Source organism: Hemiscyllium ocellatum, chromosome 2 (assembly GCF_020745735.1).
Source record: "Hemiscyllium ocellatum isolate sHemOce1 chromosome 2, sHemOce1.pat.X.cur, whole genome shotgun sequence".
In the NCBI taxonomy this organism is placed as follows: domain Eukaryota; kingdom Metazoa; phylum Chordata; class Chondrichthyes; order Orectolobiformes; family Hemiscylliidae; genus Hemiscyllium; species Hemiscyllium ocellatum.
The window spans coordinates 68,687,286-68,700,150 of NC_083402.1; the positions used below are offsets into that span (position 1 = coordinate 68,687,286).

Here is a 12,865-nt window from a genome sequence, read left to right on the forward strand (position 1 = left end):
TTTGATCCCCTTTCAGAAATGAAAAAAATTGGATCCTCAGAAGAACTATAGCTGCCATTTGTATAACTGGTACTTGTAAGGTAAATTCCATGAGCTCAAGTTGAGAGAACTAAACCATATGAACCATTCAACAGAACAAAATCAAGAAATTCAATAACTCAAATGATGTGTTCAGGTTAAAGAGCTCATTTTCTTCTCTTTTGTCACTTACCATGCTTTTCCTGATATATTCTATGGCTTTCTGTGTATTCATTCCTGACCAATCATTAAGCATATAGCAGATACAAGCGGCACAATACACAAATCTCATGTCATTTTCACTTCCTTCTGGTACTGCATAGAAACTACAAGGCAGAAAGGAAAACAGGAAGTGATATAAATAAATTTTACTAAAAAATTAAATACAAATAATAAATCAAAAAATACTGCAGCAACTGTCTAGACATAGTCAATACACTTAGTGGTTCTAACATTCATTTCAATCTTCAGTGTGAAAATAAAATTTAAGATACTGAAAACAAAAGGTCAGATTTTCAATGCAGAGTTCAGAATGTGACACAAACACAATGCCAGAGAAACTCAGGTGGTCAAAGAATCCCTACAGTGCTGATACAGACCATTCTGCCCATTGAGCATACAATACTGTGAAGAGCATCCCAAACAGCCCAACCCCTCATCCTACCCCTGTAACCCCACACATTCTACCTGCACAATACATTCTGGAGGCAATTTAGCACAGCCAATCCACCTAACCTGTACATCTTTGGATTGAGAGGAAACCAAAACACCCATTGAAACCCATGCAGACAGGGAGAAAATGCCAACTCTACACAGTCACCCAGTCTGGAATCAAACCCAGGACCCTGGCAGTGTGAGGCAGCAGTGCTAACTACTGTGTCACCACGCTACCTCTATGACAGCAACTGTGGAGAGAGTTATTAAAGAGTTCAGATGTTTCAGATTTCCATCATATGCAGCACTCTGCTTTTATTTAGAATATGTCACCCGAATGAATCCAGGTTCTGACTGTGGGTCTGATCTGCATTACATTAATAATTCTAGCTTCAATGCAAACAAACAGTAACTGGCTTGGAGGCAGGAGAATTGGGTGGAGGAGGGAGGGGTGAAGTGGCATCAGCAGCCATGTTGAAATCTGCTCCTTCCGCCTTACCAATTAGAACAGGCAGCACTTTGGACTGCAATGCATTACAGAAAATGGCCATGGATGAGTGACAGCAGTGCACGCCAGGTTTATTTGCTAAATTTAAGGAGATGTTCAAATCAAGTTCTGATCTGTGCAGTGAACCGGTTAACTCTGCACTAATGTGCACAAAACAACTTGGTATGCCAGGAGAAAATGACAACTTTGCTCTATTTCAGACTGCCCTTTAAGGAAGTTAACAAACTGTTAATTGGAGTGAGATGCCTTTCCTCTTCACTCCACCCCAACTATCTGTCAGCAGCTGAAAATTCAAAACCAACAGAGATCCTGACACAACCTCCCGAATTGTGAATCGCATAGCCAGCCCATAGAGTCCTGGGCTCTACACCCTTTGAAAATCCTGGCCATGTTTTTCTGTACTTACTGTTTTATAAATGTATCAGTTCTAAAATTCCAATTTGCTTCTTGATTAGGACACTTTCAGTAATCATTCCAAACTCTGTTAAGATACATTTTGCAATGAAGCAAATGCATTAAATTTTACAAAAGCAACCAACTATTGTCTACAAATGTATTTTGTAGTTACAATGCAAAGAATAAATTCAGTGCTATAGTGGAACTATGGCTTCCTAATATTTCAATAGGTGAATATTCCACCAGTTGGCAAACTGAATTGTAAATATCCCAACACCAACCCTTCAATCTCTTAGTTTTAGCTGCATTCAACAATTTGCTTTAATGCAGAGGATGAGATTTCTGTGTTGGATGAAAATGGAGAGTGGAAATAACAACACTCCCGCTCCCACTGACAAGTTTATACATATGGCTGATAATCAGTATTAGAATGTTATTTCCATACCATAATCATAAAATCTCACAAAGGAAAGATTCATTTGGGTAAATGTAACAGACTTGACAAATTATACCACATGCTATGGGCGGCACGGTGGCACAGTGGTTAGCACTGCTGCCTCACAGCGCCTGAGATCCAGGTCAATTCCCGACTCAGGCGACAAACTGTGTGGAGTTTGCACGTTCTCCCCATGTCTGCGTGGGTTTCCTCTGGGTGCTCCGGTTTCCTCCCACAGTCCAAAGATGTGTGGGTCAGGTGAATTGGCCATGCTAAATTGCCCGTAGTGTTAGGTAAGGGGTAAACGTAGGGGTATGGGTGGGTTGCGCTTCGGCAGGTCGGTGTGGACTTGTTGGGCCGAAGGGCCTGTTTCCACACTAAGTAATCTAATCTAAGTCAAATTTGAGGGGGAGTTAAAAAAAAATTAAACAATTGTATAAAAGACATTTAGAAGAAAAAGATAATGGATTAGAACTCCATCCATAGCAAGGGTAAAGGAAATCAATCATTTGTTTCACAAAAAAAAAAGCAATGTGTCTTATTCACAGGCACCAAAGATCCCAAGTGAGCAAAGCTTGAACTTTCCAATTCAACCATAGAACACAACTAGCCATTACATATTATTTTATCAATTTCATTGGGTGCTTCAATAATTACTTGAATAACTGTTTGAGTGCAACAGAAATATTTCACTGTACCTGCCATCTTCCAGTTGAAGAGCTCCAAGCCCTGCCAGACAAGCTTCCTTATTTACCCGTTTCAGATCATCTCCGAGGATCACTAGGCTAGCTAAACCAGTATATGTCATGGCTATGTGACCACTATCGTATAAATGATGAGAACCATTATCCTAAAGAACATCAAAAAGCATCATTAGACAAAATGGTACAAAAGAAATCAAAATATTCAAGTTTGGTAACATGTGAAAAGCACACATTATGGTTTCTGGGAATACCACCTAGCAAAAAGAAACCAAAGTTCTCAAGCAGCTAAAACAACTTATTGCCTAAAGATGGCAGTACAGGATGCAAAATGAAATTGCCTAACAATGTAACCTAATGAGTTAACTTTATTTTCCCTCAGCAGCCACACACACACTCCAACTCCTCCTAATTTTGCAATCTTTGCCCAGTATTTCAATCACTCCAAGCACAAAAGTGGTTCGCTTATTATAGTGAACCACCCAATTCTGTTGGGAGGCTGCCATTCCCAAGCAGACAGCTGCAGCTTCACCCCAGGCCGCAGCACATGCGCTGAATGACTTCACCGTGCACAGACTGCAATGACATCACTGCCACATGCACTGACAGCTTCCTATGACTTTTCCTGTTGTGGCCAGGTGATGTCCCCTGTCATATCTATGCAGTAGCCAAATAGTATCATGCATAGCTACTTTAGAGAGAAAAGCTGCGTTAACATTTCAGGTCATGAACCTTTCAAAGGGCTATCAGTCTGAAATATTATTGGTGTTCTTCTATTAACGGGTACAGTTAAACCCAAAAAATGGGGTGAAGTTAACTGGTCTTGACATTAAGGCTGCATGCATTAGCAAGGAAGCCTAGTCAAGAGTCAATAAGAATCAGGAGAGATCTATTCAATGGTTGACTTGACAATATCCAGCACCACTGTCTACTCCTAAATGCTGCATATGGTCATATTCTGCTTCAGAATTTATCTGGACCACATTCAGGCTTTTTATGAAAAGTGTAAAGTTATCTTTGCATCACACACTGGCAGGGAATGGCCATTTCCTGCAAGAAAGAATCTAACAATCACCCCGTGATAATCATGGCCATGCCATTGAATGCCAATGTGTTTTCCAGAAATTGATTAGGACGCCATATTTATACTGTGGTAAATTAGAGGTTGGGATTTCTGCAGGTAATTCACTCAACATCCAAACTTCGCTACACCTAAAATACAGAAATCGTGATGAAATACTCTCGCTTGTCTGGACAGGTGCAGCTTCAATGACAAATCCTCAACACAAGGACAAAACAAAGCATCTGATTTACACTCTCCTACCACCAATGCAACTGCAGCAGTGAATACTGCAGACAAGATACACTCAACAAGGCGGCTTCAACAAGCCCTCTCAAATCACGTGACCTCAACCATCTCGAAGAACAAAGGCATTAGATGCTTGCTAATCACTTGCAAGTTTCCCTTCCAAGCCACAGATCATCCCGATTTAAATCAAATCACCATTCCTTCACTGTTGCTGGGTCAAAATACTAAAGGTCTCTCCCTCAACATGGCATACATAGCTGCAGCACATCAGCTTCAGTGGCTCAAGGCAGTAGCCCACCACACAACCTTCTCAAAAGCAAGTGGAGATGGAAACAGTCCTTCCTCCAGCCAGTGAATTCATATTCAGGCCAAATTTCTCTCACCCATTGACTTACACTGGGTTCTAGTCAGGCCAGTGCCTCAATTAAGACGTTTTTATACTTGTTTTTGAGGTCCCTCCACATCTTTACCTCTCACTATCTCGAAACTCCAGCTTTGCAACGCTAACAGATTTTCGGCACTCAATTTTGAGTCTATGCGCAATATCAATTTTAATTGCTCCACTAATGGCAGCCCCAGAATTCCCTCCCATAACCCATCATTTTTCAAAATGCTCTTTAGAATTTACCTCTGATCAAGCCTTTAACCATCTGCTCAAATATCACTATAGGTGGCTCTGTTGCACACCTATATTTCCTTACATTTGAGGGTCTACACAAGAACAAGCATTACTGCTGGTTTATGCCGCTTCGGGTGGCTTGCACGGAATACTAAGATGTCTAAAATAATCAATCAAGAAACCTGGATATAATTGTTCGACAAGAGAAAGAAGGTGGCTTATGTGGGGAGGAGGCGTGAAAGCTAATTAGGGGGTTTGAGAGTTATACGTGAGCCAGAAGAGATCTAAAGAGAGGGCTAAGAAGATCCAAGAGGGGACATGAGAAGTTGTTGACGGATAGGATTAAGGAAAACCCTAAGGCCTCCTATAGGTATATCAGGAATAGAAGAATGACTAGAATAAGATCAGGGTCAATCAAAACAATAGTGGGAAGTTGTGTGTGGAATCTGAAAACATGGGAGAAGTGCTTAATGAATGCTTTTTGTCAGTATTCACATTGGAAAAGGGCAATATTAGTGAGAATATGGAGATACAGGCTATTAGTGGGCGGCACGGTGGCACAGTGGTTAGCACTGCTGTCTCACAGCGCCTGAGACCCGGCTTCAATTCCCGACTCAGGCGACTGACTGTGTGGAGTTTGCACGTTCTCCCCGTGTCTGCGTGGGTTTCCTCCGGGTGCTCCGGTTTCCTCCCACAGTCACAAAGATGTGCGGGTCAGGTGAATTGGCCATGCTAAATTGCCCGTAGTGTTAGGTAAAAGGGGTAAATGTAGGGGTATGGGTGGGTTGCGCTTCGGAGGGTCGGTGTGGACTTGTTGGGCCGAAGGGCCTGTTTCCACACTGTAAGTAATCTAATCTAATCTAATCTAAATTAGAGGGCATTGCAGTTGACAAAGAGGAAGTTTTAGCAATTTTGGAAGATCTGAAAATAGATAAGAACACTGGGCCGGATGGGATTTAAATGAGATTCTCTGGGAAGCGAGGGAGGTGAATGCAGAGCCTTTGGCTTTGATCTTTATATCATCATTGTCAATAGGAGTAGTGCCAGAAGACTGGAAGATAACAAATGCTGTTCCTTTAAGAAGGATAGTCAGGACAACCCTAATAATTATAGGCCAGAGAGCCTTACTATGGTTGTGGGTAAGTTGTTGGAAAAGTTTACAAGGGATAGGAATTATTATCCTTTCCAGATGTTAATTTGATGAGAGATAGTCAACACGGTTTTGTGAAGGGTAGGTCGTGGCTAACTAACCTTACGGAGTTCTTTGAGAAGGTGACAAAATAGTGGATGAAGATGAAGCGGTTGATGTGGTGTATATGGACTTCAGTAAGGCATTTGATAAGATTCCATACTGTAGGCTATTGCACAAAATACAGAGTTTTGGGACTGAAGGTGATTTAGTAGTTTGGATCAGAAATTGACTAGCTGAAAGACGACAGAGGGTGGTGGTTGATGGGAAATGGTCATCTTGGAGCTCAGTTACCAGTGGTGTGCTACAAGGATCGGTTTTGGGGCCAATGCTGTTTGTCATGTTTATAAATGATTTGGATGTGTGCATAGAAAGATAGATAAGTAAGTTTAGGGATAGCACTAAGGTAGACAGAGTTGTGGATAGTGCCGAAGCTTGTTATGGTTTACAGGGGGACATAGATAAGATGCAGAGTCGGGCTGAGAAGTGACAAATGGAGTTTAATGTGGAAAAGTGAGAGGTAGTTCACCTCGGAAGTAGTAATAGGAATGCAGAGTACTGGGTTATTGGTAATGTGTCCAGATGCATAAATCTCAGAAAGTTGCCACCCAGATTGATAGGGTTGTAAGAAGGCATATGGTGTGTTGGCATTTATCTGTATGGGGATTGAGTTTCAGAACCACGGGGTCATGCCTCAGCTGTACAAGACACTGGTGAGGGCACATGCAGTATTGCGTGTAGTTCAGGTCACCCCATTAAAGGAAGGATGTGGAAGCTTTGGAAAGGGTTCAGAGGTGATTTACTAGAATGTTGTCTGGTATGGAGGGAAGGCCTTATGAGGAAAGGCTGAGAAAACGGAGGTTAATTTTGTTGAAGAAAAGAAGGTTAAGAGTTAGATAGGGTGGACAGTGAGAGACTTTTTCCTTGGATGGTGAAGGCTAGCACGAGGGGACACAGCTTTAAATTGAAGAGTGATGGATTTAGGAGAGATATCAGAGGTAGTTTCTTTACTCAGATTAGTAGTGGCGTGCCGGCAACAGTAATAGACTTGCCAACTTTAAGAGCATCTAAATGGGCATTGGACATATATATGGATAATAATGGAACGATGTAGATTAGATGGGCATCAGATTAATTTCACAGGTTGACGCAGAATCAAGGGCCAAAGGGCCTATACTGCACTGTAACATTCTATGTTCTAATTCACTTTAAGACGTTCTCATACAAACACAGCAATAATTAAATTTGCAACATTAGTGCTTTCTCAGTTTCAAAAACAATTTTAACATCAAGACACAAAAATGGTCCCCAAATTCTTCCTTACATCTGCTGACAGAGGTGAGTTTTACCAATTGGAACAATTAATAGACCTTACGCATCTCCGGACCTGAATAGTTACTTGATCCATAATATTGCTACACACATACTAAATAAAATCTCTCAAGAAAACAGTGAAAATGAACAGCACTGAGGAACTTAAGATTAGATACGACTAATGGCAAAAATCATAAAAACTACATCAGTTCAAAATTTATAGCAAAATCTGCAAATTTAGAGAATGAGACCTGCTGAATGCGACTTGAAGTTGCTTCTAGATCCTTTTGAGGAATATTCCGGAAACCCTACTCTGACCTTTGAAACAGTCACTATGAGAAAAGTAATGGCTACATAGTGAGGCACTTCAGAGTTCAACTAACCTTCGATTGATTATACGGGATTCCCAGATGTGAAGATCCCCTGAATCCACAACGATCCAGATTGGATTCTGAAAAGCAAAGATAATTCTTAGTTAAAATAAAATATAAAATTAGCTCATTAAAATATGATTTTAAATCTTTAGAAATGTAAGCATCTAAGTTCACTGCTAAAAACTTCAACTGAAATGTTAACTGTCTCGTCTGATGCTGCTAGATCAGCTGCATTTTACATTTTTATTCTAGTAAACAATGATAAAGTTTTCAAACTCAGCTTATTGTTCACAACTTAAGTTCTATGGCAATGATGAATTTTACACATTACAATGTTCAGAAAAAGATTCCAGCCACATAAAATAATCTTTATATTTTACTGGTGCGGTATACCCACACTTGTGTAATTTCCTTTCTTGCATTAACAAAACTCTGCTAAGTTGGTGGCTAGAGAATAAGTTTCTGGTAGGGATTGAAGGCAATCGCTTTGTCTTTCTAAAAGGTATTTGGAGAACATTCAATACATCCAACACTGGATTTGGATAAGCAGTGAGACTATTCAGAGACACTGGAGAGGTTTGCAGAAGTGGTTGTAAAGTACAGCTGTGTCATTGTATACATGGGACTTTGATTTCTACGGTGATAAATCGGTGGCCAAAGATAGATCCTTGCTAGATTCTAAAAGTAACTGCAAAAGTTGAGAGAAAAGCCACAGCAGGAGATTCTCCGTTTATACATTCAGGAGTAGGAAAGAGTATAAGCTTAGGGAAGCTGGATTGGCAGGCTAAGGAATTGACGGATAGGATCAGGTAACAAATTCCCCATTCACAAAACACAAGGGCTTTTTGAGATTTCCTGGAGTTTGCTTTTCTAAATGCCTTCCCCTTCCTGCATACCCTCCAGCACACCCCCACCTTTAAACACCTTGTATCCTCTCTCAACAGAATGTCCTCTGCCCACAACTGCTCTTGGAACCAGTAGACAGAACTCCCAACAATTGTCACGCTTGATCATTCTCCCATGTTTACGGTTGACAGGCTCACAATTCTACGTAAACTACTCATGGGAAGATAACTTTTCTCATGATCAAATTTTACTTTGGCATTGGGGGTGGGGAGAGTCAGATTTAGTTACTTTTCCCAGGCACTGTGTCCTGGACATGGGTAGAGGTCATTAACTGCCAGTCTCAATTTTGGTACAGAGCTCCTCGCGCTTAGAGGATAATGCAGAGTAGAAAGGGGGAAAAAAGACAAAGCCATGTTACTCATTAGACATACCCATCCAGGTAAGTTAGGTACAGTGCTAGGGTGTACAAGTACATTAGCTTGAAGGTCCTGCATTAGTTCTGCAAGGTGCTAGAGAATTTCATTTGTTTTTTGTTTCTGCTGCATTATTTCAGCATCCCTTTGTTTTCTATCTGCAACAGATAAACCATCACCCTTTCTATTTTGTTTACTTGATCAGTTTTTTGGATTTTTTAAGGCTACAGCTTTTGTGGAAAAGCAAAGAGTCTGCAGTTGCGGAAGGGAGAAATATTTATATTAGAGGAAGATTAGGAACAGCGTGCAACCTTCCTAGGAGTATAGCAGGATCAAATAATGCTGCAGGTGATCTAGGTGATAAAACCAGAAACTCTCAAACCACCCTCATCAACAAACATGGAATACCAATGTATAGTCAATTGGAAACTTTTCAATGAAAAATATTTAAGCATATACAGCATATATTAAGACTATTAAAGCAATTTTGTTTTGCCCCTGTCCCACAAAATCTAGTTGTGGCTTTGATTTTTTAAAATATATAGAGAAAACCACAAATGCTTAATATACAAAGTAGCATTTCAGTGTTGTTCAAGTTTCTCCAAAGAATCACTTCAGACTGTAATACATCTCATCGTTTGATGAAGCTCAGTAAAAAGTTAATTTCCTGTCAGATCCCTATAACAATTCAATTTCTTTTCATATGTATAGCATGCTATAACCGTGCAAAACATAGATCAATATATCACCAACAGTTGCAAGAGCTCACTCTTATCCCAATACTGCCATCTAATGGGAGAGAAAATACTGCAGATGCTGACAAGTAGAAACAGAAAAACCTGGAAATACTATAGCATCTATGGAGGGAGAGGTTGATAAAAGTAGCAAAAGGTGATCTGAAAATTTTGCAAACCAAGCAACCATGTATCACAGTCAAAAATGGTGGCACTGGAAAAGCAGAGCAGTCAGGCAACATCCGAGGAGCAGGACAGTCGACATTTCAGGCATAAGCCCTTCATCAGGACATGCCTCAAATGTTACCGGATCTGCTGTGCTTTTCCAGTGCCAGCCTTTTCGATTCTATTCCTCCAGCATCTGCAGTTCTCGCTTTCTCCCAATCATTATAACACTTTTTAATAACTGTATTAAGTACAATGGTCCCTTAAAATTGGTTGAATTCAGACTTCAAATGAACAGAAATATTGACACTCAGTTTGATTATCACTGAAGATCACAATAGTATACCAATGCATTTGTATCAAATGACCAGTTACCTCAGCATTTGGTTTTGCATCTACTGTAAGTTTATGGTGTCAGTTTCACTATTGCTTCCTTTAAAACCTCTCCAGTGTCTTGAAACTGTTCAATATTTGTATGGGGTGCACAAAAGCTTCCTCCATTTAAATATTAAGATTACAGCTATGAAATACCCAATTTCATCCCTCCCTAAGACTGAACCAGACTGAATCTCCAACAACATATCTGCGAAAGTATTAAAGATAATTTGTTTCTATATTTCCACAGCCTTCATCTACTGTAGCAAAAAGTGGTGGCTCCGTAGGCTCTGCTCCCAACAGCCCTGCATAAAAGGGTCTAATTCCTTGTTGGTGTACTCTAATCCTAACCACTGGACTGAACAAGTCTTTCGCCACATGATCGCTATTTCTTTTGTCAATTATCTAAAATCCTTGTCCTCTGGCTCTCAATCCTTTGAATAAGAGGAACGGTCTTCCCTGTTTGCTCTGCCCACACACCTCAAGAGTTTGAATATCACTGTCAAATCTCTCAATCTTCTCTTAACCAAGGAGGACAGAACACCCCCAATATCTCCAATTATGTAGTGAACTGAAGTTACACCAAGGTCTAGTTCCTATATCAGGAAGAGCAATAGCCCCATGTGTCAGGTTTGAGAAATTCAAGTACTGTACACACCTTCCTCCAGTCCAAAAAATATCAAACCACCACAAATATTTCTAGTCACTTAACCAACTCTGTATCCATGTTGCTGCTGCCCCTTTTATTCCAGCAACTCTAAAATTTCCTTAGAAGTCCGTCGTGGAGCACTGTATCACATGCCTCATGGAATCAACGTACCACTACACCTTTCCCTTTTTCTTCCCTGAACACGCTGTCTCCAGGTATATTTGACACTCTGTCCAGCCCTCCTCTACGCAAAGTCTTTGTTCCAACCACATGTTTCAACATAGCAGTCAGCACCTGTAATTTGATTTTATTTAATAAAGTCAATACATTTCCATGCATAACTTTTTTTTAAAATTGCTTCCTTCATTACTCTGAACCCACCTAATAATTTACTATTTCTTGCTCTAGTGCTGCCTTCTCTCCTCGTATTCTATGCACTTCAGAATTCCTGTCCAATCGTATTCCTCTCTCATGCCCTTGCCCAGTTTATTTATACCCTCCCCAAAAGGACTAGCAATTCACCCCACATCGATTTCAGACTCTCAGATGCAACCTATTTGGCATAAAGAATGCCAATTCCATAAAAGGCTAAATCCTTCCCTTCTCTGCCATCTTTCCAAACCAAGTATTCGTCTGCTTTATCTTACTTTCATACTTACTTGCAAGTAACTTGCAAGTGGTACTGGGAGTAATCTAGAGATGTTTACTTTCAAGCTTATGCTCAATAATTTCCCACCTAGCTCTCAAAATGTGACTGCAGGATCTTCATAGTTGCAGCAATACAAACCATAACTACTGAGTGTTCACCCATTCCCTTTGTGTACTTTGCAGCCAAAGACATTGTCGACCCTGATACTAAGGAAGCAACCCACCACTCTGGATTCACAACTACATTGCTGAATTTGCCAACACTTGAAGATAGGATGAAAGGGAATGATGGGGATGGGGGGGGAGAATCTATACCCTCACATGATATATTCAAAACTGTTTTGGCATTGTAACCTTTTTTATAATTATCTGTATTTTATTTAAAGCTCTTCTATGTGGCAGCACATAAGCAGGCTCAATTCTTATCAAGCGGTTAGTTCAAACATATTCCAAACACATTTCACAATAATTGATGGTTTTCGGCAAGCTTCAATTAAAACAAGAGACACCATTGTCTAAAATGAAAGACAGGACGTTCTGATATAACGTGCATTTCATCAAAATGAATTTGCTGTAATGCGATTGACGAATTGGGGATGCTGTTTCTAAAGCGTGATAGCTGTAACATGATTACATCACTAACACCAAGTAAAATTTTTTTTATAATGCAGGGTTGCACAAGAACTGATTGAATTTATGTGAAGTGTCAGTTCAAATAGAAAACCTTTCTATATAATACTCAATCACCATATTTTTAATGAGAATGGCAACAAATGGAGGAGTGTGACAAGATTTGCTTTTCAGAGGGATTTGTTCTCTTGTTTCTCTGGAGAGCTGTGTCTGCTCCACTGAAAGCAGAATAAATAACTTTGAATAAAAGTTAGACAAAAAAAAGCATGAGTGGTGGAGTTAGGCTCTCAGACCCAGGGTTTTAGTTTTGCTTTCAGTTGCTGAAGTAGGGGTTTTAGAGTTGAAGTTGCCAGATACTCTCTGCTGCCAGACTATTTCTTTTGGTACTTCATTCTCCTGGACTGGATACAGCAAGTCAGAAATCGGTTTTGCCTTTGCCAAGGGTGTGTTCATTGGATGCTGCTATATTGAACAGTTGATAACTAAGAAACTATTTTCTGAAGTATTTCAATAGAGTTAAAGTTAGGTCAATTTCTTTTTTGTTGGTATTTTAACTGTAGTGCAAGAATAAAATTTATTTTGCCTGAAGTCTAGTAGTTTGACGAATCAAATCACGTCTGGAAAGCAGCACATTACACTTGCCTTTAAATAAGGTAAAAGTGATGTCTAGGCTATCTCCTTGATGCATTGAGGGGACCCTGGTCTGCCCAATAACATGAGTTACACTAGATGATTTGAGAACCCATAAATTGGATACAAAACGAAAATACTGTGAAGATAGCAAACCGCTAAGATTAAACACACACTACTTTCTCTCTGGACAGAAAACCTTGTTCAATTACTTATATTGATTTTGTACAACATAGGCACACTTTGCTACATCACCT

The 12,865-nt window shown here is 40.0% G+C and overlaps 1 protein-coding gene across 2 annotated transcripts in view; it reads right to left on the reverse strand.

Annotated features, from left to right (window-relative positions):
• The window catches only part of pggt1b (protein geranylgeranyltransferase type I, beta subunit), a 65,342-nt gene that overhangs the window by 27,313 nt on the left and 25,164 nt on the right, over positions 1-12,865 (reverse strand). For both annotated transcript variants that reach the window (XM_060844514.1, XM_060844508.1), the window contains exons 3-5: positions 7,528-7,595; positions 2,711-2,862; positions 212-344 (exon numbers count right to left, since the gene is read on the reverse strand). In XM_060844514.1, the coding sequence (XP_060700497.1) occupies positions 212-344; positions 2,711-2,862; positions 7,528-7,595 (353 nt within the window). The remainder of the gene's footprint in view (positions 1-211; positions 345-2,710; positions 2,863-7,527; positions 7,596-12,865) is intronic.